The sequence below is a fragment of the Arvicola amphibius genome, chromosome 6, assembly GCF_903992535.2.
Source record: "Arvicola amphibius chromosome 6, mArvAmp1.2, whole genome shotgun sequence".
NCBI lineage: Eukaryota > Metazoa > Chordata > Mammalia > Rodentia > Cricetidae > Arvicola > Arvicola amphibius.
The window spans coordinates 736689-764140 of NC_052052.2; the positions used below are offsets into that span (position 1 = coordinate 736689).

Consider the following 27452-nt stretch of genomic DNA (forward strand, 5'->3'; position numbering starts at 1 on the left):
CAGACAGATTATAATGCTGGTATGTAAGAAATTACAAAGATCAGAAAAAAACTTTTTTTTTTTTAATTTTGAAACAGGATCCTCATATGTAGCCCAAGTTAGCCTTGGAATAACTATATAGCCTAATGCCTCCACAGGACTATGATTACAGGTAAGTGCCACCATGCCCAACTTTAAACAAAATCCATCTACTGTGGTGGAAGTTTTGGGGTCTCGTCTCCCTCTATCCCATGTGTGCTGGTTTCACAATGAATGACACCAATGTATCAGATCACTAAGCTACACCCCAAAGTCATGGGAGTCTTTTTTAATGTACTTATTTTAAAATCATGTGTGTGCGCACAAGTATATGTGTGTGTGTGAGTGCAGATGCCCACAGAAGCTAGAGGAATCAGAATCCCTAGAGCTGGAGTTACGGGCAGTTGTGAGGCACCCTACATGAGTTCTGGAAACTGAGCATGGGTCTTCAGCAAGAGCATTACTTGTTCTTCCCCACCAAGTCTTTTCTACAGCCCCTAGAAGCGTTCTGAAATTAGAAATCTGTCTATCTCTTAACTATGTGTGTAGTGAGGAAGCAGATGGCTGGCTCAGAATGTTCATCCGGTGTTCTGTTACAAAAGACCAGACAAATACATGGACTTAGGAAAAATTAAACCATGATATTTCTACATGTACATCAGCAACAGAAAAACACAGTATGATATAAAAGTACTGACAACGTTAATAAAAAAATATTGTGATGGTATGGTCATAACAAATGGCCAGAAATCCTGAAAATGCTGGAAGAGGTGGCCATGTGGCAAGGATGTGCATGGAATGTAAAGCCGGACAGGCTGTGGTGCTGGCTCTAGCACAGATGCCATGGTCTTCCTGTCTCAAAAGCAGCTTTTTAAGAAGTTGCTTTAAGAAAATCTTTGTTTTTGTTTCTAGTCCACAAACTTAGAAAATCAAAACAGGCAGAAAGGTTGTTGAAGTGGAGGAGTAGACAGAACAAGTCACAATGGGCCATTTCCTAATTCCACATGGGACACAGAGACAGAAATTCCAAGTGCTACTCAGAAGCCAGACATTTGGGGCTCTGAACGTAATTAGACAAGATCTGTAAGAAGGCCAGAGGAATCTTCCAACCACTGCCCAAACACATGTCCTGTGTGTGTCAGCAGCTCCACAGCCAGGTTCTTGAGGAGATAGGGCCTAATGTACAGATTAACCCAACACCCATCATCTGCCCTCTACTGGAACTAGAAACCTGGGGAAAGTCAACTAAGAGAACCCTTCATAGTGGAGGTGACCTCAGCACAGGGAAGACGCACCTAGCCTGTGTCCAGAACACAAGCCAGCTTCTCTGAAAAGGCGGATTATAGATTAAAAGGCCTCATTTTGATCCATCATCATAGCAGACTTTTTCAAGTAAATAAAAATTAGACATAATTATTGCTCTTTTTCAAATCAATCTGTCTCGTCGAGGGTCCTTTTCCAGGCAAGAAGCCAACTTGGAAGTCAATGAACCAGCACGGGCCCCGAAGATGGACAGCAGGGAAAGTGAGACTTGGAACTGAAAGAGCCAGTGGCTAAAGCTCCTAAGTCTCGGCGTTTGGGTTACTGGAGAAGAGAGTTTTAAAGACTGGCTGGTCATGGGCTGCACCCCACCCCACATCAGAACCCACAAATTGACGAATAAGTAAAACCTTAGTATCTCATGCCCAAGCCCCCACTATGGTCCTCCACTGCTCAGGCATCTTGAGCTCCGGCACCAGTGACCCTGGGAGGAAGGACAGACTCTGGGCACCTGGAGCTGCTACAGGTGCCTGCTTTGCTACAATGAGTCACTGTACATGCAGGTAACCTGTAAACACTCAGATGCTCCGCAAAACTTCCCTGTCATCACCCAGAAGGGGACTCTGGCAGGGTGGTCAACTTTGCCTGCTGCACATTCATTATACCAGGATGGAAAGGAACTCCAGGGCCTCTGTTCCGATTACAGATCTGCCCGAGCTGGAGAAATCACCAAACGGGTAGCAGAAACACGGGACAGCAAACCTGGAGTGGGGTAGCCCCATGTAGCAGAGACTTTCTCTTCATAGAAGCTCTACTCCTCCGTGGAAGGAGACACTTGCCTCTGTTCTGTCAGCCACTCTGCATCCCCAGGGTTTTGTGGCTCCATGCTAGAGTCATTGGCATCTGGAATTTCTTTCAGGAAACAGGAGGCTTCGGTGCCTGTGGTGGTGGTGGTCATAAGAAAGTTGAGATCTCCCGGACAGCATCAAGCAGACAGCAACTCTTGCTGGTACTGGAACCTGTGCTTATTCCACAGTTGGCCCCACCGAGTCATTGGTACAACTGCAGGCTGGGCAGCTGCTGCCCGGTTAGCTGCAGGTCATTTGCTTCCTCCTGCAGGGCTCTGTCAGGCTGATCCCCAAACTCCCCATCTGGTGTCCAGCGAGGAACAAAAGACCTGCCTGCAGAGTCTGCCTCTCTCTTCCAGCATACAGTGCAGGAGGACAGTCTAGGCTTGGTTTCCGTGGGACACGGCATCAGAAGGAGCTCAGTGGTGCTGTCTTGAGTCCTGGGGAACCAGAGGTTCTGTGTCATCCTCTGAGCCTCGGCTACTGGCTGTGGCCAGACTCTGCATGGTCTCCTGCTGATACTGCCTGGCCTTGTTGTAGAGCAAGACGCCCACTGTGACAAGTATGGTGCCAATGGCAGAAAGGCTGGTGATTTTGTTGCCAAAAACGATGATGCTGAGCCAGATAGACAAGGCGTGCTTCACAGTGCTGGCGACACTATGGCAGGAGAGCAGAGAAAACAGTCAGGTGCTGGTTCACACCCACAGAGGCAAGCCTGCTGTGGCAGTGACTGACAGCTGTCACCCCACGTACCGCTGCTGTGCTGTCCGCCCGGGGTCTTGGCCCTAAGGGAGACATGGATAAGGTACCTAGCACTGAGGGGTTTCGTCTGCAACTTTGTTATTTCTCAGGTTTACTCCTTTTTTTAAAGATTTATTTATTTCATGTATATGAGTGCTCTATCAGCATGGACGCCTTTATGCCAGAGAGGCCATCAGTTCCCACTATAGATGGCTGTGAGCCACCGTGTGTTTGGTGGGAATTGAACTCAGGACCTCTGAAAGAGCAGCCAGTGCTCTTAACTGCCGAGCCATCTCTCCAGCCCCCAGTTTTACTCTTTTTAAATGAAAAATCTCAAAACAGGGGCTGAAGAAACGACTCAGTGGGTAAGAGTAGAAGCTGCTCTTCCAAAGAACCCAGATGGTGGCTCACAACTGTCTGTAACTCCAGTCCCAGGGAATCCGATGCCCTCTTCTGGCCTCCATGGGATCCAAGCATCACATGATATACACACATACACTCAGACAAAACACCCACACATATTAAGTAAATAAACTTAAAAGAAAACCCTCAAGGCAAGGCAGTGAAACACCTGATGTATTCCCAGCACCTGGGCTTGAAGAATGGATTCTGCCGCATTTGCTTGAGCTTTCTTCCTTCCTTCTCTCCTTCCTTTGCAGCCCAAACCAACATCTAACTCTCAAATAGACAAGGCTGATTTTGAACTACCAAGCCTGCCTCTGCCTAAGTTCTGGGATTATAACTGCATTATCACACCCAGTTTGGCCTTAGGAGTTTTACCCTTTCTAAAATCATTTTATTTATTATTTCACTTTCTGTGTGTTTTGCCTGCATGTCTGTATATGCACCACATATGTACTTGGTGCTCACAGAAGACAGAAGAAGGCCTTATATCCTCTGGAAATGGAGTTATGCATGGTTGTAAATCACCACGTGGGTGCTGGGACTCAAACCCAGGACTTCTGCAAGAAAAACAAGTGCTCTTAATCTCTAAGCCATCTTTCCAGGTCCTGTCTTAGTTCTGTGAGACAAGGGCTTGCTATATACCCTAGGCTGGCTTGAACCTGCAGTGGTCCTCCTGCATCAGCCTCCTGAATGCTGTAATTACAATAAGCTACAATGCCTGTCTCAGTAGGTATTTGAACTAAAATATTTATTTGATTCTGTGTGTATTTATATGCAGTGCTCACAGGTCAGAAGAGGTATTGGATTCCCTAGAACTCGAGTCACAAATGGCTGTGAGCTGCCACGCAGGTGCACTGAACTGAATCCTGGTCCTCTTTCAGAGCAATAAAAACATGGGGCTGGAGAGATGGCTCAACAGTTGAGAGCACTGGCTGCTCTTCCAGAGGACCTGAGTTCAATGCCCAGCAACCACATGGTGGCTCAAAACCATCTGTAATGAGATATGGTGCCCTCTTCTGACCTGCAGACATACATGCAGACAAAATACTGTATACATAATAATAAATAAATATTTAAACACTCTTAACTACTGAGCCAATTTCCAGTCCCTGGACTGAAATATTTTGAGGTCAGCTGGAGATGCTGTGTCCTGGGGAGTGGGGAGGGAGAGCTCTCACAGTGGATCCTACTCTTGCTTCTAACTATTCTTCTGCTTCAAACTTCTGAGTGCTATGCCACCACTGCCAGCAACACTGTGACACTTGCCCCTAAATACCTCAGCTTGCTCTCTATTAACAGAATGAGACAAACACCATGTGTACTGTCAAGATCTCTATAAACCCGAGGGAAAACCCTAAGATTAATTTGTTAAGTGAAACTGACCCCATGCACACATTAGGCCCCAGTAGAAACAGTTAATATGAAATACGTTAAAATGCCTGAACTTTTGTTATGTTGGACTGGGATTATGAATAATTTAATTTTTATACTTTTCTGCCTTGTTCAACTTTTTAAATTTATTTTTATTTAATATGCATTGTTGTTTTGCCCGTGTGTATGTCTGTATGAGGGTGTCAGATACCCTGGAAATGGAGTTATAGACAGTTGTGAGCTGCCATGTGGGTGCTGAGAATTGAACCCGGGTCCTCTGGAAGAGTAGTCAGTGCTATTAACCGCTGAGCCTTCTCTCCTTTTGACCTTTCTATGATGACAACAATTAATTCTATGGGTTAAACATGCCTGGAGTAAACCACAGACAGAAATATTTGGGGAAAAACCGAGCCTATATTGAATGTGTATAGACTTTTTTTCTTGTTATTACTCCGTACATGTACAGTATAGCAAGCTGGGAGGTGGCGGCGCACACCTCTAAACCCAGCACTCAGGAGGCAGAGACAGGTCAATCTCTGTAAACTCAAGGCCAGCCTGGTCTACATAGCTAGTTCCAGGACAGCTAGGTTTGTTACACAGAGAAACCCTGTCTTTGGGGGTGCGGGGGGAATACAGTCTAGCAATTATTTATGCAGCATTACACAGATCTTGTTAGCTCTAAGGTCTTAAGAGGATGAATGCAGTTTCTCTGCAAATTCCTTGTAATTTAATATAAGGAATTTAAGATCTGTGGCTTTGAATCAGATATGGTAGCACCTGGCTTTGATTCCAGCATTTGGGAGACAGAGAGAGGATAAGGAGCTCAAGGTGTCCTGGCCTATACAGTGAGGTCCAGGCCAGTCTGGGCTATATATAAGAGCATCTCAAAAAGAAAAACTAATCTGTGAATTTTGATATTAGTGAATGGTCCTAGAAACAGTTTCCCTAAGATACTAAGGGACGTGTACTTATTTATTGCTTTCACAACAGAAATAAAACAAGGCGTTGGTGGCTCACGCCTTTATTCCCAGCACTTGGGAGGCAAAGGAAGGTACATCTCTAAGTCCAAGGCCAGCCAGGCTGGTCTACAGAGTGAGTTCAGGACAGCCAGGGCTACAAAGAGAATAGAAAATTAAAAAAGAAAAAAATGTAAACTGATTAAAATCAGACAGTGAAAACTCTAACTGATTAAAATCAGACAGTGAAAACTCTTCTGCCACTGGACTCGTGTACTCAGGGACAACCTGTGGTCACCAGCGCCTGCGTGGGACACGCCAACAGCACACCTAGAGAACTCTGACAGCTCTGCTCTCTATAAAAAATAACCTGAAGAATCTCAGGAAAATTTCTGCAACAAAGACTTCCAGGAAAATGTTCCCTGAAAATCTGCTTCACATAGTGATTGGTACAAAATATTAAAGGAACCATAATGTGCTCCCAGCGGTCACTATGGAGGAGAACCTCACTCACCTGAAAGTCACAGGGGAGATCTTTCCCATCAGGGCGTATGCGGTGACACTCTGAAGGTGAAACAAGGCACCGTCCGTCAGCAGCAGCAGCACCATGTCCTGGCTGTAGCTGAAGCTCTTCCCACTCCTACCAATCACAGGGACATCCTATGGCCAAAACAAAAGACGGTTCTTCTGGCCTGTCGTCGCTGCTGAGAAGGTAAGGTATCACCGCTGCCAAGTAACTGAAAATCAGTCACACTGGAGTTCTGAATGCCTGCCTGCTAGACAGCAATGTGCACATTCATCAGGACATTCAGCATGGACCAGGCATGCTACATGCCTACAATCCCAGCACTCAGGTAGAGAGACAGGAGGACTAGGACAGTCTGAGAAAAACAGCAAATCTGAGGCCAGCCTGGTTTACACGAGCTCTTATCTCAAAAGTGGGGAGGGAGGTTATGCTGGGAAAATGCCTCAGTAAGTAAAGAGCTTGGAATACATGTATGAAAACTCATGCCAGAGCTGGGTGGTGGTGGCACACACCTTTAATCCCACCACTTGCCAGGCAGGCAGATCTCTGTGAGTGCAAGGCCAGCCTGGTCTACAAAGAGAGTTCCAGGACAGCCAGGAGTTAGAGAAACCCTGTCTCAAAAAAGCAGTAACAAAAAAACGAAAAACAAAAACAAAACTCAAGTTCAGATCCCCAGAACATATCTTCAGCTAAACATGGCAGTATTGTCTATAATCCCACTGTTCGTATTATAAGTGGGAGCAGCGACAGGAGAATCCTCGGAAACTTGCAAGACAGCTAACTTGGCTTGCGAATAAGGGGGAAAGCAAGGACTGACTCCCAAAGCTGTCCTATGTCCTCCACGTACACACTTTGGAGATTGAGGTGAGGCCTACCAACAATGTGAGACCGGCCTGGGATATATAATGTGTTCTAGGCCACAAAATGAGCTACAAAATGAGACCCTGTTGGGTATGTTTTTTGTTTTTTAACCAACAAAAACCCTCATTGGTAAGGATCTTAAGAACCTGGAACTCCTGTGTGTGTATTGTGAGAACATTCCAGCTCCGGGACTATATTCCAAAGACACACTCCCTTTTGCAAAGGGTGCCAATGTGAGAAATTCTTTACCATGCATGGAACTGTGGGGCAAGGTAAAGCTATGACCCACAGCATGATCAGTACAGACTTCCCAGTGTGACGTGTCTTAAGGAGAAAGGTTTACACAGACACGCACCTCCATAAATGGAGGGACTCCAGGAAACGTGTTGGGGGTAGTCTGCACCCACAAGCTCGCTACACGGCAACTTAGACAAGGAAGTTACGGGTGGTTTCAAATATAAAACTGCTGACTTAGATGGGTGTGGGGACAGAGCCCTTCAACACTAGCACTAAGAGGCTGAGGCAAGCATAGCTACGTCAGTTCGAGGCTAACCTGGTCTACATAGCAAGTTTCAGACCGCCAGGATTACATAATCAGACTCAACAAAACCTGCTTACTATTCTGTAATGGGCAAAATCATTTCCATAATAAAAGGTAAGTTAAGCAAGCCGAAAAACCCTAACACAAAACTCAAATTTAGCCACCCGCCCTTCTTGACCTGAACCCCAGTGTGGAGGGTGCCAGGCTGGAAACCCACCATGAAGAAGGCCCACGCTGGGATCAGCAAGGCCACGGCAGCAGCACTGGTGTAAAACTGCAGCTCCGGGGCCCTGGGGGAACAGGAAACACACGCTCTTTCTCATGGGTCTGGGCTTCCACCCAGGCATTTTCAGCAAAGGAAACTCAAGAATCAGCAATCAGAAATGTGTCTCCCACAATGTCAAGGAGGTGAGGGTCCCCATGACCTGAGCTGGCTGTTTGGTAACCCGAGGAGGGAGCTAGGAAGCAGGTGGTTTCTCTCAATTTTTCACAAAGAGCTGTCAAAGCCACTTAAACCAAATGAGTTCAGGCTCCCAGGGCTCATTCAGAGCTGTAAAATGACCAAAAGTCCTGCTGGGTCTTAAGAAATTATAGTCGGTGCTGGATGAGGTGGTGCAGACCTTTGATCCCAGTACTTGTGAGACAGAGGAAGGAGGATCTTTGCCTGCTCTGTACAGGGAATGCTAGGACAGCCAGGACTACACGGACATGTTGTCTCACCCCTGCCCCAATTACTGCTACTGCCACCACTGCCAAAATTAGAAACTATAAATCCTCTTACTGGGGATACTTACGAGAACCTGTATTTGTCCCCACTGAGAAGCTTTTTTGAGAAAACATTCTGCAAACTAGAACAAAGAGACATCAAGCACTTAAAGTCAGTCAGGAATAAGGTGATGATCAAACGCCCACTGAGGCCAACAGCCACAGGCACTTAAACACCTGAAGGCCAACAACAGCCACAGGCACTTACACGCCCGAAGACCAACAGCCACAGGCACTTACACGCCTGAAGCCAGTCCTGTACCAGGTGTGTCCAGTCATCACCTCATGGAGTAGAACTGTGCCTACTGTCCCTACAGACAAGTAAACAGAGCCTGAATGACCTGCCTTCTCAAACATCAGAGCACCACGATGGTTTTGCTCTGCACGCTTTGAAAACCCCAACATGGGAAGCTCAGGCAGGAAGACTAGGAATTCAAAGTCATCTTCAGATACATAATGAGTTTGAAGCCAGCCTAGACTATGTGGGATCCTGTTTCAAACCCCCAAAAAAGGGCTGGAGGGAAGGTTCAGTGGTTAAGAGCAGTTCTTATAGGAGGACAAAGGTTTGGTTCTTAGAACTGATAGGGTGGCTCACAACCTTCCATAATTCAAGTTCCATGGACTCCACCGTCTTTTTCTGGCTTCTGAAGGTTACTGGTGCACATGTGATGCACATACATACATGCAAACAAAACACTCATATATACATAATAAAAATAAATCTAGTTGGGTAGTGGTGGCACATGCCTTTAACTCTAGTATTGGCAAGACGATGCAGACAGATCTCTGAGTTTGGTGCCAGTCTGGTCTACATAGTGAGTTCCAGGACAGCTGAGTCTACACAGAGAATCTCCATCTCAAAACAAAACAAAAAACAAACAACAAAAAATTAAATCTAAGCCAGGAGTGGTGACATACGCCCTTGATGCCAGGCCTCTGAATTCAAGGTTAGCCTGGTCTACGTAGTGAGTTCTAGGACAGCCAGGGCTAAGTAGAGGGACCCTGCCACAAACAACAAAAATCTAAAACCAACCAAAAGAAGCAAAGTAAGCAGGCAAACAAACAAAACCAAAATAGCTCACTGGGGATGAAGTTCCATAAATTCAGTAGCCTTGGGTTCCAGGCAAAAGAGGGCTCCATGGCATGTGTATGACTGATTAAAACTAGTCCTGCACGCAAAACCCTAGTGGGAAAAATCAGAACTTAGAAACAGACAGACCACAAGGGAAACATACAAATAGCCAATGAGAAAATAAAACAATTCTGGCTTCAAAAGTGACCTCAGAGATAGAATTTGACACAGTGGGACATTGTTGCCTAACTTCTTACTGGAGAAGGATCTTAACTTAGTGTAGGAAAAGGTGATGCCAATCCGCACGGACAGAATAGTGATCAAGGACGCTGTCTCAAGCCGTAAAACAGCACGAATCAAGAACATCTTCAGAAGTCCGGTACTCATCTAGTGGTTTGCCTTTTAACGCTTACCCAACAGGCAGTGAAAAACTGGCAAAGATTCAGTTCCCTGCAGGCTGGCTTCTGAACAGAAGGTTTCAGTGTGTGTGGAGGACCGAGAGGAAGTCACAAAAGTCAGGTCGTGGAGAATGTTTAGTGAAGAACAACAGAACAAGGCGCAAAGAGACTGTGTGTGATTCTGAAGTACCACAAACAGTGCAGAATGCCTAGAGCAAATGCATCAATGGGTGAAGAACCGGCTAAGAATGGTTTCCGTTTTTGCTCATATGCAACACTCCTAACTGCAAGGCCAGCTGTTTTCTCCAGCAGGAACAGTAATAACAAACTAGTAGATCCTTATAGTAGCCGTTTTCTTTCTTTCAAAGAGCTAGACGTGGTAGCACATGCCTTTAATTCCAGAATTAGGGAGATAGAGGCAGGTGGATCTCTGTGAGTTCACAGCCAACCTGGCCTACAAAATGAGTTTTACATTTTGTCAAGTATACATAGAGACAGTCAAGGATACATAGAGAGGCCCTGTCTCAAAAACAAAAATAGGAAAAACCTTAAAGTGATTATTAGTTCCAAAAGATCAGGTTTTTTGGGATGACCTTCAGTGACAGCATAGATGGAAATAACCTGTCAGACAAAGTGATTAGCCACACACACTGAACAGTACCTGTCATCTCAACACTGGGGAGGCTGAGGCAGGAGGATCGCAGTCTAGACTTCAAAGTGAGAAGAAAATAAGAAAAAGAAACAGGACTGGGATAGGACATCTGTCCTCAGCAGACTGTGTGACTAACAACACCAATCCAGCATTTCCCCCAGGTTTTTGCCATATGATTGGCATCTGCCCGAGAGACATCAGGACATAGTTACTCAGCCAGGGAGAGAAACAAGAATCCAGCAGCCTGGCTCTACAGTCTTGAGAGATGGTCTCTGGCTTCTTTGGTTTTATTTAGCTTAACTATGTGACATACAGAATTAAGTTTGTATTTTCATCAGCCAACCACACTTTTCTTAGAATTAGCCTATTAATTACCAAGTTTATCCTACAGTTTAACACACACACATACGCGAGGGGGGAAGAGAGAAAGAAGGCACACATGTCTGGAGGCATGTGCATAAATGCCATGGAACATAGGTGAAGAGCAGGAGACCTCACTATGGCTTTTTGTTGGTATTCTTGTTACCAACAAAGGTTGGGTCTCACTATATATTCCTGAATGGACTGTAGCTCACAGCAATCTTCCTGCTTCTGCCAAGATTACCGGCATGTGTGCCACCACACCAGTCTAGCTACCATTCTGGTTATCACGATTATCCTTACCGTGTAACCGTATGCCTCTAGTTGTATATTAGCAATCAGGACTACACAACATCAAATTCCAGCTTTGTTTGGAGAAAATGCACTGATCTGGAACTTACTGTTGTACTTCCTGAGAAAAGGAAGGACAGTGGAGCCTGGCTCAGCTTGGATCTGAACACCATTGGACTCAGATAAGGCAAAAACCAGCCCTTCCTAAGCAACCCTCCTTCACCATCTCCCCTTGGGATCTGAACTCACCAATCCATAATATTAGTGGATAACGCAGCTGAAAACCCCAGGATGTTGAAGCTTATCTCAGTGGCTGTGCACAATGCCAGTCCTCCCATGACTGGGATAAGGGACAGGTTGACCAACAGCCCTGGCAAGAACAAAACAGGACGTGCGTAAGTGTGGGTGTACACAGGCCATGACGCACACATAGAGGATAACCTGTGCAGACAATTCTCTCCTTCCATCATTAGGTCCTAGGGACTGAACTCAGCAGCAGCTCCTTCTTCACCCACTGCTCTAAACCCCGCCTCTAAAAATGAACAGGACTAGAGAGATGGCTCAGAGGTTAAGAGCACTGGCTGTTCTTCTGAAGGTCCCGAGTTCAGTTCCTGTATTCACATGGTGGTCCACAACCATCTGTAATGACATCTGGTGCCCTCTTTGGGCCTGCAGGCATAATGTATACATAATGAATAAATTAATTTTTTTTTTTTTTTTTTTTTGGTTTTTCGAGACAGGGTTTCTCTGTGGCTTTGGAGCCTGTCCTGGAACTAGCTCTTGTAGACCAGGCTGGCCTCGAACTCACAGAGATCCGTCTGCCTCTGCCTCCCGAGTGCTGGGATTAAAGGCGTGCGCCACCACCGCCCGGCGAATAAATTAACCCCCTCCTCCACAGGGTTTCTCTGTGTAGCTTTGGAGCCTGGCCTGGCACAAGCTCTGTAGACCAGGCTGGTCTTGAATTCAAAGAGATCCGCCATCCTCTGCTTCCCTAGTGCTGGGATTAAAGGCGTATGCCACCACTGCCAGGAAATAAATAAATCTTAAAAAAAAAAAAATTCTGTTCACTGCAATGCATATCACATTTTCCACCTATGTTAATTTTGTAAATGACAACAGGTACTTTACAGAACCTTTTCAATTCTACATAGAGGACTTATTTCAATTGTCAAAGAAAATAAGGACATGTATCCCCCACCCCCTTTGTTTTCTTTCTTTTTCTTTTTCTTTTCTTTTCTTTTTTTTTTTTTTTTTTTGAGGCAGGGTTTCTCAGTGTAGCCCTGGCTGTCCTGGAACTAGCTCTTGTAGACCAGGCTGACCTCGAACTCAGAGCTCCGCCTGCCTCTGCCTCCTGAGTGCTGGGATTAAAGGCAGTGGCAGCGCCACCCGGTGGACATGTGCCCTTTATGTTTATCAAAAGAAACAGTCACAATCCTAGGATCACAAGAAATGGTTCCTGTACCACCACAGGCTGGTACGGTCCAGCGCAGGGATGTGAATTCCTGGGAAGTAACGGAGGAACTGATGATCCCTGAGCACAGAGGACCAAGCTCAGGAAAGGATACTCAGGCTATCTTTACAAAGTCTTACCAGAAAAGCTTCTTCTTGGTTGCTATGGTTAGCTTTACCCTCTGTCTCTTTGGTAATTTTCATTTAAATGGTGCACAACATGTATAAAATTCCAGAGAGAACTAAATATATGTTACTACCTGAGTTTGTTTCTGGGCAGCTGTGGTACAGCCAACGCCTTTGTCCAATTTGGGCTTCACAGAGTCGGAATCCCAGCTCTAAGTCTGACATTTTTCAGACTGTTCCTTGGGTCACCAAGATTTTCAGCTACCACACAATGATCAAACACTTCTTAGGGAAATGGTGACACATAACCAGAGTACTTCTCTTGGCGAACCTAGACTCCTTTAAAACCTAGTCTCTGAGTTCGAAGCCAGGCTAGTCTACAGAGTTCCAGAACAGTCAGGACTACACAGTCCTGACTTGAAAAAACAAAACAAAGAACTAGTACCTCAGCCTTCTCCAATGCCTTTTGATAAATTTCAAGAACATTTTCTAATTGTTCTTGACAAGTGAATGGTTGCTTGAAGCTTGTTCATCATCTTAAGTCAAATCATGCTGTAGTAGAATCATTTGAAATAATCCTACTTTGTTTTTTGTTTTGTTTTATAACGGGGGTCTCACTAAAGTAGCTCTAGCTGTCCTAGAACTATGTAGAGCAGGCTAGCCTCGAAACACAGGGATACCTGCCTCTGCCTTTCAAGTCCTGGAATTAGAGGTGTGTACTGCTTGCTTATAATGTGTATTACACCTATATAATACACATTTTTAAAATAAATCTGACTCCCTAAGCATTGGGGAGGATGGAGAAACAGTTACCACAAAGCAAGCTGGGCAATGGTGGTGCACACCTTTGATCCCAGCACTTGGGAGGCAGAGGCAGAGGCAGGTGAATCTCTGAGTTCAAGGACATCCTGGTCTACGGAGCTAGTTCCAGGGCTACACAGAGAAACCCTGTCTCCAAAAAACTCAAAAGAGTCACAACACACCCTGGAGAAGTCACCTGTCTGTCCATTAAAAAGGGAGTCCTTATGTATGTGGGCATTGCCTTATTGCTTTTGGATCAAGGATCAACCCTTGGATAAATATGCCTGACGTTCATTTTCCAGTTTCTGGCCAGTTCGAAACTATGAGGTTCAATCCTCCTCTGACCCCCTCATCCTCCCACAAGAACAGGTCGAGCATTCAGCAAGCTTGATGAAGCATCTGCTCAAAGGACTGCCAAGAGAACTTTCCACAAAGTGAGAACAAATGGTCCCAGCACTGGTGGGTCCTAGGTTTGCTCTCTGCTGAGAAACTCTGGGAAGCGGAACAAGACCCAGCAGGCAATGGGCAGCAGGAAACACTACAGATGAAAATATAAAGGTGCCGAGGCCCAGGCCAGGCCCAAGGGCAGGCCCAGGAGAGCCCTACCTGTGTACTCCCCCAGAATCATTCGTGACATGATCACAGTGAAAATGGGAGCTGAGCTCTTCACAGTCTCAGCAAAGGACACTGCCACATTCTTCAGGCTGACCAGCCCCAAAACCACCGTGGCAAACCTTAAAACAAGAGAAGAGCAACATGAGAAGGAACCTGTCTGCTTATAAAACAGACTCCAAGTGCTTAGCCACGACCAGTGGGCACATCCGGTCCCTCTTCCCAACAAGTAGGCCAAGTCCCAGGTGAGGGCAACCCTATTGCACTCCAGGATGGCAAATACCTTCCAACCACTACTGAGTTACCTTTTTAAAAGTTTTATTTGAGATAGAGTCTCACTATGTAGCTCTGGCTGTCCTGGAACTCACTATGTAGACCAGACTGGTCAATTTCACAGAGATCCACCTGCCTCTGCCTCCCAAGTGCTGGGATCAAAGCTGTGCACTCAATTACTTTTTAAGGCTGCCTTATAAAAGACTCAGAAGAATGCATGTGGCATGTGGCCACAAAACTGAAATCTAACTGATGGGTATCCCACAACTGGATAGCCCTGTAATTGTATCCTGTGCCCTAAACACATACTCAGACGCACTAATTGCTAAGGCCACCAATAGGGTTTCCATACTTACTAACTAGAAAGATATTTTTCGTTTTTTGTTTTTCAAGTTGGAGTTTCTCTGTATCTTTGGCTATCCTGGGCTCTCTTTGTAGACCAGGCTGGCCTCAAATTCAGAGAGACCCATCTGCCCCTGCCTCCTGAGTGCTGGGATTAAAGGCATGCACCAACACACTCAGATGGGAGAGGTGTTTTATATCTAAAGAAACAAGTAAAATGGCCAGCACATTGTACCTCATGAGGCCCACGAAGAGCATGGTCATGATGAAATTGGGTGGGTAAGAGAGCCGGGTTTTGTGTTGATACAAACAGCAAGGAACAAATATTTTAACGCATCCAATTAATGTCGTAGACAGCATCTGCACAGCACCTGTGGAGGGAGCATGGGTCGCACTGAGAACAGTCCTTTCCCACACGTGAGCACAGACACCACCCTTCACTCCAGGACACATCTGAGTAAGCCCCTTTAGCTTTTCCTTCCCTCCTGGTGGCCTCTGGCCACTCAGCATCGGCTCCAACAGAAGAGCATACCAGGCAGGCAGCATAACCTAGCATGCTGGGCTCTCTCTCGCTCTCTCTCTCTCTCTCTCTCTCTCTCTCTCTCTCTCTCTCTCTCTCTCTCTCTCTCTCTCTCTCTCTCTCTACAACAGGAGAGCACACCGGGCAGGCAGCATTACCTAGCATGCTGGGCTCTCTCTCTGTTGGGACTAATGAGTCCTGGCTTTCAGCTGCTCTTCCCTCCTAGGACCTTCTAATTGAAGTTACCAGAAGCTGTGCCTAGCTTAAAGGATCAGAGGATGGGATTTTTCACCTGTTGGCCATTGGCTGCAGTGTATTTAAGCCTACACGATGCTAATAAAGAGGGGCTTTTGGTACCAGTGATTGAAGGTCTGTGTGTCGGTCTGTCTCTGCGTGTGTATTCTCAACCTCCAGCCCCTTTCCCAAAGCTTGTGAACTGTGGTCTAGCACATAAGCGCAGACCAGGGCCGCGGTGCACGGCATCTCTCTACAACAGGAGAGCACACCGGTGCAGGCAGCATTACCTAGCATGCTGGGCTCCCCCTCCAGCAGCGACAGGATGTACTTGTTGAGGAACAGCGTACAAAAGCTGAAGAAGAACCACAGCGTGAGGTAGATGAGAGCCCTTGAGCTCCACACACCCAAGTCTGACTCAATGACAGTGGTCTCCGTGATGGTGACGGTGAGCAGGCTCTCCTCTGGACTTCCATCACCTTTGGTAAAGACAATCTTCTCACTCCGGTGACCAAAAAGGGAGCCCCAAGTGAGAAGTGACTTTCCTTTCAGCTCCTCTTCGCAGCCAGGCACTGTCTCCTCCGGTGCTTGGGATTTTGCTGATGACATGCTGAGGGGACTTGTGGGAAGTGAACCTCAAGGATGGACCACATGGATCAAAGTGACTTCCCCAGCAGAGGGACACAGTTGGAGGAGCAGGCAGCGGTCCTGGTCTGCATGAACGTGGACCCCGACATGTCTGTTTCCAGCAAAGTGAGGACGCAAAGGCTGAAACGTTAGAAAAGAAACCATATTACTAACTGTGGGCATCTCATATTCTTCTGTAATCTGTGTATGATGCAGGTGTGCACCTGAGTGTGTTTAAGGGAAGACACATACATGGAGGTCAGGGAGCAACCTTGGGCCTGACCTGCACCTTGTTTGCGGTCTGCTGCTGAGCTAGCTGTTCCACAAGCTGACAGGGCCCTCCTGTCACTATTTCCTCTCGTCTTCCAAAGATTCTGTTCTGGTTTATCTTGCCATATAAGGAAGTATAGCTGCCTGGACCCGAGACCCCACCGACCTCGGAAGGTGCCGGGCTGAGGCAGTCCTCTTACTCTTGCCAGGCTGGTTCTTCCGTGATTGGCTCAGCTCAACCCAGACTTGGAGCTCCTTCTGCCCCGGTCTCTAAGACAGTTTGCATCAGGCTTGTCCACAGATAACCCTTAGTACTTGATCCAGAGTTTCTATCTGCTCACCACATTGAGTTTTTCATTCATGAAAGTCCTATTTGTTTCTGTTTCAAATTGGCCTGTTCTCATTTTGGTCTTTCAATTCCTCTTTCATATCCTTTACAGTCTCTGATTCATTATCCACAGACCGTGGCTACCTAGGCCCACTTTTTCCTTGGTGGATGGACGAGTATGTCAGACAGCACCATTACCTGTTATCCTGGTTTAAGGCTTTCCAAGGGCCCAGGACAAGTTCATGCTACTTTCCAGACAAACATGAGTCTAAGTCATCAAAGCTTGGCCCGAGGACATTCCAGACCCGTGCTAGTGTCTACAATGAGACGTCTACCACTCTTAAAGTCTCAAGCAGAGCCAACCATGCTGCTCTCCTGTGGAGGGTGGCATTCTCCTAGTTCTGGCTTTAAGCAGGGCCTTGTCTTTGACCTGCTTAATCTCATCAGAACTTCATTCCAGGCTGGGGACGCAGGTCTTTGGTGGAGTGCTTGCCCACCATTCACAAGGCCCGAGGTTTGATTGAGCCTCAGCACTCAAACAATAAAAACAACAAAAACTGAAACACCACGGGGTGGTGGTGGCACACGACTTTAATCCCAGCACTTGGGAGGCAAAGGCAGGCCGATCTCTGTTTACAGAGGGTTGTGAGCCACCGTATAGGTGATGGGAGCCAAAGTCGGGACTTCTGCAAGTGTCTCTCTACCCCATCCCTCTTTCTGAGGCACACTGCAGGTATTAGTTCCGGAGTGTGATCCAGCTTCATGTCCTTCTGGATACCATGGTTCCCACCTCACTAGGACCCTTCTTAGTTCATACTTCCATGTTTGCATGTGCCCGACTCATGTCAAATGTTGTGTGTATAGTGAAGGATGTACACACTGCCTGCCTGTGCTCACCCTATGTACTTTGCTATTGCTATTTGTAGTATAGAGGATGCCATACTCAGCTGGGAGAGGCTGCAGCCCTGTCCTGTACCCAGTGCAATATCAGAGCCTGTCCAGTCACCCTTCTCCACCCAGGGCTCTGCCAAGTCTCATTACCTTGGTGTCACCTGATCCTAGCAAGTATTCTTTCTCCCATCATGACCCCTCAGTACACAGGAGAAGCCCTGCAGTGTGTCCCAAACCACTATGGGGATGGCACTGTTCCTCCAGCGCCCTGGGTTCTGTTATGCCAGACCTCTACCAAATGCGGTTTTCTTCTTCCTCACCACCGGCAATGTCACAGTTTGGCTCCAGTGACAACTTACTGGTAGCTGAACGTCCTAGGCTCCAGGACTGGCCAGGCCCTGTGCTGGGATGGAAAGAGAATTCATACTCCACCATCTCCCTTTCCTGCCCAGGAGAGCAGTCAGACTGAAAGTAGAGTGGCCATTTTACTATCTGGAAGAAAAAGTTCAGAAACAAAAGTCACTGCCAAGGTATTGGAGTAATGTCTATACCTGGGGACATCCAGGGCCCCCAACCATCCCTCCTAGGCTTTGTATTTCAGGAGCTAAACAACCCATGAGAATTCCTCAAACAGACAGATTTTTGGCAGGCAGATTCTGTTCTGTGCTAGTGCCCTATACCCTCTTACAGTGGCCCTAAAGCTCCAGCGCTCAGCTACCCCCTTGTTGACGGCTCCACTCTCCCTGTCAGATCCAAAGCATGGAGACTCTCAACAGTTCTGCTCCAATCTCCAGGGGACACTACCCCCAAACACAGCATATAAATTCCTTAGCCACCACTGAGCTTCCAACACTGTGCTCACTATAGGGCAAGGGTGACAGACAACAGAGCCAGCACGATGGCTCGTCGGGTACCGCCATCCTGGGACTCTCTGCGCGGAGCAGAGAATGACTACTGAACTTGTCTCTGCCCTCTGCGCCCACACCACTGCACACAGCTCACCACCAATCCACCAACACCTACACAGTAAGTAAAGTGTAATTTTAAAGATGTGTGAACATCCATCAGGTCAGCAAACAGAGATGAGAGAAGTCCCGTGCTCTCAGCACTGACAGATAATGCAAGCGGCTACAAATATTACAAAACAAAGCTTGAGCTCAAATGTGTACTCACCCTTGCTCAACTATCTCTTTCTCCCAGCAGTCATTTACTCAGCTCTTATCAGGCACCTGGTCCTTGTCCTCTGGTGAGGCAATATGCCCACTGAGAGCCCTAGGACGCTATGGGCCTTGAGACCCTACAAAGCCCAACATCCCAGCCTTCACCACTCAAGCTTGGTTAAGACCATTCATGGAACTAGGAACTTTCTGTAACAATAACTTAAGGAAAAAAATAATTTTAGACAGACTCATTCCCGCAGTTATTACCACGCACCATCTCCCTATTTACAAAATGGCGCATGCATCCTCCACTATCAACACTTGGGTTGAACAACTCAGAATATCCACTCATCCTCTCCAAGTGTTTCTGCTGGATGCCCTCAGGAGCAGAGACACCCTTCACAGCATGTGCATATGCTCACCATTATAAGACATGGTACAGACGCTACACCCCTATTTCTGCTGCACTTGTCTGAGGTCCTCCAGCCAGGGTTTATTTTCCTGCTCTGAGATTCTCCAGCCAGGATCTGTTTCCCTGCCCACACAGTTCTTCCTGTTTTCCTCTTCACTCAGGGCATTAACACCATGAAACGTCTGCACCCCCAGCGTGCGTGTTGGCACAGCCCATGTCCCAAGAATAGAGTCTAATCTTCCCATGTTAAGCATTTCTGACTGGACCAAGCAGTACAAATTCCTACCATCAAATGAATGGATTCAAATGAAGACCCAGGATCTATAAGCAACAGAGAGGAAGAGGCCCGATATCTCCAGCAGTAAAGTAAGAGAACCTCAAAGAAAAGTTCAAGTTTCAGATCATGTTTCATGCTCCTTGATGATTCAAGGGCAGCCAAGCAAGGAACCACTGAGAGAAGCCACTCCCACAGTGACACCGGTGGATTTTGATCACTCCACTGATCAGAGAACATTCTGACAGTGCAAATGCAAACAGACTCTATACCTGGCCTTCCAAGAGTCAGGGTCAGCAGGAATAAGGTGCAAGTCTGTAACCCCAGCATGGGGAGGATATGGCAGGAGGAGCCTAAGTTTCAGGCCAGCTTGGGAAGTGTAGTAACCTGTTTCAATTCCCCCCCCCCTCCCCAGCACACAGTCTTTGTGACGGTTGGCCTTTGACAAACCGCCCATTCTGCCCACCTGACCAGGCACTGAGAGGAAGGCCAGCACAGGGCACAGAAACCCCACAGGCCTTGGTCAACATAAACCCATGAGATTCATCAGGCAGCCACTTTTCCAATTTTAAAAATTACATTTGTTTACGTGGTTTTTGTGAGTAGGGGTGGGTTTATGTGTACATAGCATGTCTGTGGAGGTTGAAGGAGTTGGTTCTCACCTTCTTGTATGTAGGCCTAAGGGATCAAAGTGGGTTTGTCAGGCTTGAGGGTGGGTGTCCAAGTTTGAATAGAACCCACAGAGACTGAGACCTGGGTAGCTAGGCATGAAAAAGAGAAAATGCAGGTTCAGACCTATACCCCATGATTGGCTTTTGAAAACCCACTTCTCACTGTGGACCTGGAATAAGGCAGTTTCTTATTTAATTTTCTTGCATAGCTACAGATTCCTTAGACAACTGTGATGCCCACCTTTAAACTCTCGAGCTCTCTTCAGGGCACATGCTCTTCCTGGAACTCATTTTGCAGACGAGGGTGGCCTCGAACTCACAGAGATCCACCTGTTTCTGCCTCGGTTTGAGTGCTGGGATTAAAGGTGTGCACACTGCTACCGGGCCCTCACTGGTTAAAAAAGAGCTGACTAATAGCTAGGCAGGATTTTCGGGGAAGAAGAAAGCCGGAGTTACCAGGAGATTCAAAGAAAAGCAGTATGAACTAGCAGTGCTGAACAAAGGTACCAAGCCAAGAGGTAGCACACAGATCAGAAACATGGGTTAAGTTGTAAGAGCAAGTTAGTAACAAGTATAAGAGTCACCTAAGTCTTTTGACATCAGACATGACCAACAGGATTTGGAGCTTACCATGCTAGTTTTTGTTTTGGTCCAGGACCTCCTCACTGTGTCCCCCTTCCTCCTGTAATGGAATAGTCATGTATATTCTGTGTCATTTTATGTTAGAAGTATATAATTTGATTTCCACTTTAAAGGGGATTACAGTTAAGAAGGTGGATTCTGTGAGCTCGCGACCAGCCTGGTCTACAAATCAAGTACCAGGACAGCTATGGCTGTTTACACAGAGAAACCCTGTCTCGAGAAATTAAAAAGTCTTGACTGAAAGACTGGGGAATCTTGAAGTTGGTATGAATGCATTTTGCATTATGATATGGCTGTAAACGTCTTGGGGCCAGGGAGTGGAGTGTGACTGTTTGAATGAGAACAGCCCCCACCAACTCATATATTTAAGAATGCTTGGTCTCCAGTTGGTAGAACTGTTTGGTAAGGATTAGGAGGTGTGGCCTTATAGGAGGAAGTGTGTGTGTGTCCAGTTAGTGCACACACTTACTCTTTGTGCCTTGTGGGTGCTGTCTTATCATGTAAGCTCGTAGAGACTGCACCATGACTGTGCCTGTGGCCATGCTCCCCATGACGCTCAGAAACTCAACCTCTGAAATTTTAAACAAGCCAAAAAAGGTGTCTTTTTTTAAATTTTTACAAGTTGCCTTGGTCATTACAGCAATAGAAAAGTAACCAAGACACATAACTCCGTGTAACTTAAAAATAATAAAGAAAAAGTTTCAGCCACAGTGGTTACACACTGTTGTGGAATATTCCTTTACACTGTGTGAAGATATTCCACTGGGACTGTTTCAATAAAACGTGAAATGGCCAACACTAGGCAGGATTTTGGGGGCAGCGAAAACACTGGGACGAAGGTGAAGTCATCAGCCAGATGCAGAGGAAGCAGGACATGCAGGAGGAGAGGTGACAGCCACAAGCCATGTGGCAGCACGTAAATTAATAAAAATGGGTTAAGTTACAAGAGCTAGGTAGAAGCAAGCCTAAGCTATTAGTCAAGCTTTCATCATTAATAAGTCTCTGTATCGTTATTAGGGAGCAGGCAGGAGGGACAGAGAAAAATCCAACGACAAAACACCTTTCATCCTACCACCTAGGAGGGAGATGGAGACAGAGCTCTGTGAGTTCAAGGCTAGCCTGTTCTAGATGGTGAGTTCCAAGATAGCGGGGCTGTGTGGCCAAACTCTGTCTCAAAATTTAAATAATTAATTAAAAAAATAAGTACAGCTATAAAAAGAAAAAGTTATTCTATTAGGGCAGAAAAAGCTATGTTAACGACCTAGAATGCAGCTCAAAGACAGATTAAAAGACTAAGGAGACATTACTAGATATGGGGGAAGCAATAAGAATAAAAGTTCTGGAAGGACAAGGCTTGGTCAGGGCCTACAATCCCAGCCATCTAGGAGAATCACGCACTGGAGGTCTGCCTGGGTCACAAAGCAAGTTCAAGACTAACAGGCAACTAAGTGAGACTTTGTCTAAAAATAAAAAAAGGCTAAGGATATAGCTTAGTGACAGAATCCTTGGTTAGCATACACGAGGCCCAAGGTTTAACTCACAATATCATTAAAAAAAAGAAAAGAAAAGAAATCGTCAGGGCCAAAGAGATGGTTCAGCAGGTTTTTGCCTGTTCTTCCTGAAGACCCAGGCTCAATTCCCAGCAACCACACAGCAGCTCACAGCCATCTGTAACTCTAGTTCCAGGGGATTCCGTATTCTCTTCTAGCCCCAGTGGGCAGTACACAGACATAAATGCGGGCAAAACACCTACACACATTTTAAAAAATAAAAGTAACCACACGATGATATTAAGAGAAGAAACTTCTGAGCATTACCTATGTCAGGTTGAGGACTGAAAGGGCTCTGAACAACACTGAGCACCAAGAACAGTCCTGTTTGTCAGTACCAAGACAGTCACGGCAACACAAAGAGAAACCCAGATTCTAGACAACCGACACCAGATTCAGAAGTAAGGACAGTTGTCAGATGCAGGCAGCATTCTGGCTGCTGCCCGGCTCACTGCTCCCACGCAGTGCTGAATTAAAGGGATCATTTGGTGTTGGAGAAATGGCTCAGTGGTTAAGAGCACTGGCTGATCTTCTAGAGGACCCAGGTTTGCTTCCCAGCACCCACACTGTGGCATATAACCATCTGTAACTCCAGTTTCAGGGGATCCAATGCCCTCTTGTCTCGGGGGGCAACAGGCATACACAAGGTTCAGAAACAAACACAGGAAGCAAACATTCATACATATAAAATAAAATTTTTAAAAATCGGAGATTATTTGTTGGCTACTATAACACCACATGGACAAGCTCCTGGAGAAGTAGGAAAGACCTTTGGGGGCAGGGTCTGACTCTACAGATCAACCACGGTCTACACAGCTCTAGTCTGGCAGAGTCCGACTCTCCCAGTCCTGGTCCAGTTCTGCCTTACCAATCCACAATCCACGACAATTACAAAGATAAGAAAGACTTTGGCCTGCAAAAGCTGAAGGTCAGCAGAGATCTGGCAACAAGCTGCTTGCATAAGAACTGGCAACTGATTTTACCTGCGTGGGCCTGGGAGACAGTTACAGCTGCTCAAATTGATCTTGAGGTATGCAGAACGAGCCACCCAACCCTATCACTGGCTGTAAAGTCTGAGTCACCATGACCCTCTCAGATTAAACGTACTTCTAGGAACAGATAAAAACCAAGATGTAACTTCCCTTCCCCTGGATTGTTAAGACTCTCTTGCTGGCCAGCACTCATGAGTCAGATGCAGGCAGATCTATGTGTTTGAGGCCATCCTGGGCTACACAGTGCATGCCAGGACAGCCAGGGCTGTACAGAGAAACCCTGTCTGTTCCAAACAAACAGAAGACTCCCTTGCTGACAGGACCTGACTTGTGTGACTCTAGGCCGTCGAAGATGTGCGTACAGAGCTCAAAGGAAAACGAGCCACACAGTGCTCTAGACCAACAGCAAAGACATGATGTTAAAGCTACAAGAACCAACAGCTGCTTGCCTGGGATTAGCAGGCAGTGGTAATCTAGTGAGATTACCTATTTTTTTTTCTTTTTTTCTTTTTTTTGGTTTTTCGAGACAGGGTTTCTCTGCAGCTTTTTTAGAGCCTGTCCTGGAACTAGCTCTTGTAGACCAGGCTGGCCTCGAACTCACAGAGATCCGCCTGCCTCTGCCTCCCGAGTGCTGGGATTAAAGGCGTGCGCCACCACCGCCCGGCTCCCTTTTTTTTTTTTTTTTTTTAAGACAGGATCTTGAATTCAGGCCCAGGCTGGCCCTGAATGTGTCAGTTCTCTTGTATCAGCCTCTAGAATGCTGGATCACAGGCACACTCCACCATGCCCGGTTCAAGATACCATTTTTACACCATTCAATGTTTACTTTTTCCATTTTCTAGTTCCATGAATCTCAGGTTAAGAATGTCTATTTTTGGCCTATGTTCATGGTGCTTCTGGCAGAACGGAGGACCACGGAATCTCCGAGTGTGGCCTCCAACCATGGCCTCTCTGCAAGCCAAGGATGCATATCTGCAGGACTGGGCCAAGAAGATCTGCGCACAGCCTGGCCCCAAGCGGCAGGGAAGCAAGTGGGCTGTCAGAACAAAACACTTGGAAGCTGCCAGGCCCCCAAAAAAGAAAAGGAAAAAAAACACAAAAGAAATCTCAGGAACAGGACCAGAAAGCTACAGAGCACAAGACTAAGCCCCCAGGGAAGACGGCTCCCACCTCTTCTAGGGCTAAGAAACCCAAGAACTCCAGCTCCCTGGAGTCCCCTGAAGATGGCCAAGTCACAGCACCTGATTCTGTCTTTGCACTGGATTTCCTGCGACAGCGGCTGTCTGGGACCAGGGTAGCACCAAGGAGCTGTCCGCTGCCACTCTAGAGAAAAGACAGCAGAGGAAATAGGAGACGGAATGGAAGAGGAAGCGGAAGGAGCTCCACGTAAAGGAGAAGGGAGCAAAGGCTGAGAACAAGGAGGAGCCAGCCGAGGCCCCCCAGATGTGGCCTGCAAGCCAAGGCCCCCCAGATGTGCCCTGCCAGCTGAGGCACCCCCAGATGTGGCCTGCCAGCCGAGGCCCCCCCAGATGTGGCCTGCCAGCCGAGGCCCCCCAGATGTGCCCTGCCAGCCGAGGCCCCCCCAGATGTGGCCGGCCGGCCGGCCCCAAAGGAAGGAGAAGCGGCAGAAGGTGAAAGGAAGCCTGGCACCACTGACAGGCAGGAACTACAGGCAGCTGGTGTCTGCAGGTGCAGCAGGGCCGGCTGGAAGAGCTGCAAGACCAGGATGCAGGCAAGGTCCAAGAACTGGAGGCCAAGATGAAATGGACCAACTTGCAGTAAAAGGCTGAAGGTGTGAAGATCCGTGACAACGAGCACCTGCTGCGGGAAGCCGTGCAAGGCACAGCGCTGTGCTGGTGGGAGACGCGCTCAGAGCACTTGGTAGAGAAGACGCAGCAGCGTCAGGACAAGCGGCGCCAGAACCTGCGCAAGAAGGCCATGAAGGCCGAGTGAAGGCTGCGGGAGGTCCACAAGAAGGGCCGGGTGCTGCCACAGGACCTGGAGCAAGCAGGCCTCTCCTGAGCAGCTTGCAGCTGCCACATTCCTGGCCAGACACCTAGGTGACAGACTGTGGGTCTCCTATGTGAGACTGACATGTTCTTGCAACACAGCCACAGTGAGGGCTCCACTCGTGTGCCAAGAGGATGCCTGGCCATCATCCTTAAGTAGGACAGTGTCCTCCAGTGCCTGGGAGGGATGAAGAGGATCTGTGCCCAAGTCTTGTGAGGGTGTGTATGTACGTGCCCTCCTGAGCTCTTCCTACCCACCTGCATTTCCAGTGGCCATGGGAACAAAAGGCCTCAACTGCTGCTTTTGTGCTCACAAGTCCCTGGCAACAGACGAGAGCCCACAGGCGTTCTCGGGGGATCTGATCCAGTTAGGTCTGCCTCTGGGCCAGAGCTACAAAACCTAGAGTCTTTCTGGGATCCACAGGATGGGCCTTGGGTAACATGGCCTCCCGTGAGCCAGTCGGTGTCAGCGCTTGGGAAGGAGTGATCAGTTTAACATAAGCTAAAGTTATCTGAGAAGAGGGAGTCTCAACTGAGGAGAAAACCTCGCTGGACTGGCCCGTGGGCAAGTCTGTGGTCCACTTTCTTTACTGGTGAATGATGTGGCAGGGCCCAGTTCATTGTGGGCAATGCCACCTCTGGGCTCGTGGTCCTGGGTTAGATAAGAAAGCTGGCCAAGCGGAGCAAACCAGTAAGCGATGTTCCTCCATGGGTTTTGCTTTAGTTCTGCCTCTAGGTTCCTGCCCTGACTTCTCTTGGTCATGCACTGTTACCTGGATATTAACACGAAATAAACCTTTTCCTCCCCGCCCCACCCCACAAGAATGTTTATTTTTGGCTGAAGTGATAGCTCAGGGAGTAAAGGGACCTCCTGCCAATCTACTCCACATATGCCACGGCCCAGGTGCTCTCACACATGCATTTTTAAATCTGTCCTTAGTGGAGGATGAGGTTCACAGGCAGAAGGCTAGCCTAGAATGCTCAAAGCCCATCACAAACTGGAGAACAAGGAAAGGAAGAACAGGAGCAGGTGGAACAGAGGACTGGGGATGTTCTCAAATACCTGGCCAGGACATCTGGATTGGTCAGCGTTGATTTAGAGAAAACACATCAAACCTATATCATGCATGTCTGCAAGTTTACCTAGGAGAAATATCCCAGCAAAGGGTGCTCACATTCTGTCCACCCCATCTTGCTTCAAACATCGGCACTGCATCAGGCCAGTCAGTACTGAGGGAGGGTGGTTACCCCTGACTAAAGCAACACACTGCAGCTATGGTGGCTTTTGAGGAATGAGTACTTTCAGGACCATTTATGTGGTGTGCGCAGATTACAAGGAACCACAAAGCTGCATGTAGCAGACGGGTCCTTTAGTTCTCTGTCTTCCCATCTTCTAATCTGTCTACACAGGAAAAAAAAATCATTTTAAAAGCCTTCCTAACTCCTCACTTAATGAAACAACAAAACACTGAACAAGGAACCCACCTCTAGATCAGAGTGTTTTGCTTTTTGTTTTATTCTTTTGCACGCCTCAAGGATTCAAACCATCAGTGTTGCAGCCAAAATGTTTTATGCCGGGAAAGTTCCAGTTGAGAGAAAAAAACCAAAAAACAAAAAAACGCTAGCTCGCTAAAATAAAGTTGCAGCTCGGGACCTGGCGGAGTCGCCCATTTATTTACAGCACGAAATAACATGCTTCCGGAGCCAGGGGCAGTAGAGGCAGGCAGATGACAGAGTGCCTGCACTTGCCATCCGGGCGGCGCCTCCTTCCCGACGCCTGCTGCGGCTACAGCCCGCCCGCGATCCCGCCAGTGCCCACCCCGGTCTCACCTTACCTGTGCGTCCAGCCCTGCGAAGCCCGCCACCCGGGCGCCCGGTCCTTAGTTTGACCCGGGCTGACTCCAGGGCGAGGTGATACCCGTCCCCCGTGGGGCTCAGTTCTGCAGGATGCACCGGAGTCGACTGCGCGCCGTCCCCCCACGACAACGGACGATGCAGCTAGGTTCCCCGACGCCGCCCACTCGGGGCCGAGCAGCTTCACGCGGAGGAGAGCTGGGTTCGCGGCCAAGGCTGAGGGCTACACACCCCCTGGCGGTGCGCGGGCAGGGCGCAGCGAGCTTCTAGTTGGGACGCACGGGTTCGGGATGGAACCGGATGTGACGCACAGGAAGTCGCCACGGCGGAAGCGGGTCCGGGTGAGCCCC

At 47.6% G+C, this 27452-nt stretch overlaps 1 protein-coding gene and 1 pseudogene across 7 annotated transcripts; one reads left to right on the plus strand and one right to left on the minus strand.

Annotated features, from left to right (window-relative positions):
• On the minus strand, positions 1-27418 carry LOC119818051 (solute carrier family 35 member E2A). 7 transcript variants are annotated; one of them, XM_038335581.2, is made up of 11 exons: positions 27084-27417; positions 19397-20145; positions 17898-18030; positions 15713-16190; positions 14904-15039; positions 14048-14175; positions 11315-11435; positions 8322-8375; positions 7745-7817; positions 6114-6259; positions 1-2783 (listed from the first exon to the last, which is right to left on the minus strand). In XM_038335581.2, the coding sequence occupies exons 4-11, from the start codon at positions 16029-16031 to the stop codon at positions 2546-2548; spliced, it is 1215 nt and encodes a 404-aa protein (XP_038191509.1). In that variant the 5' UTR covers positions 16032-16190; positions 17898-18030; positions 19397-20145; positions 27084-27417; the 3' UTR covers positions 1-2545. The 7 variants fall into 7 exon arrangements, with proteins under 7 accessions (XP_038191509.1, XP_038191507.1, XP_038191510.1 ...); XM_038335579.2 differs by lacking the exon at positions 19397-20145; XM_038335582.2 differs by lacking the exon at positions 19397-20145 and having other exon boundaries at positions 27079-27417.
• Positions 23250-25261, plus strand: LOC119818053 (annotated as a pseudogene).
• Positions 27419-27452: the final 34 nt, after the last annotated feature.

Excerpts from the sequence above, each read along its gene's own strand:
- LOC119818051 (XM_038335580.2), bottom strand. The coding sequence starts at position 16,031 with ATGTCATCAGCAAAATCCCAAGCACCGGAGGAGACAGTGCCTGGCTGC. Across the intron at positions 8,376-11,314 it reads TCCACTAATATTATGGATTG|TTTGCAGAATGTTTTCTCAA; the intron begins GTGAGTTCAGAT and ends TCTTTGTTCTAG. Across the intron at positions 6,260-7,744 it reads CAGCGTGGGCCTTCTTCATG|GATGTCCCTGTGATTGGTAG; the intron begins GTGGGTTTCCAG and ends TTTTGGCCATAG.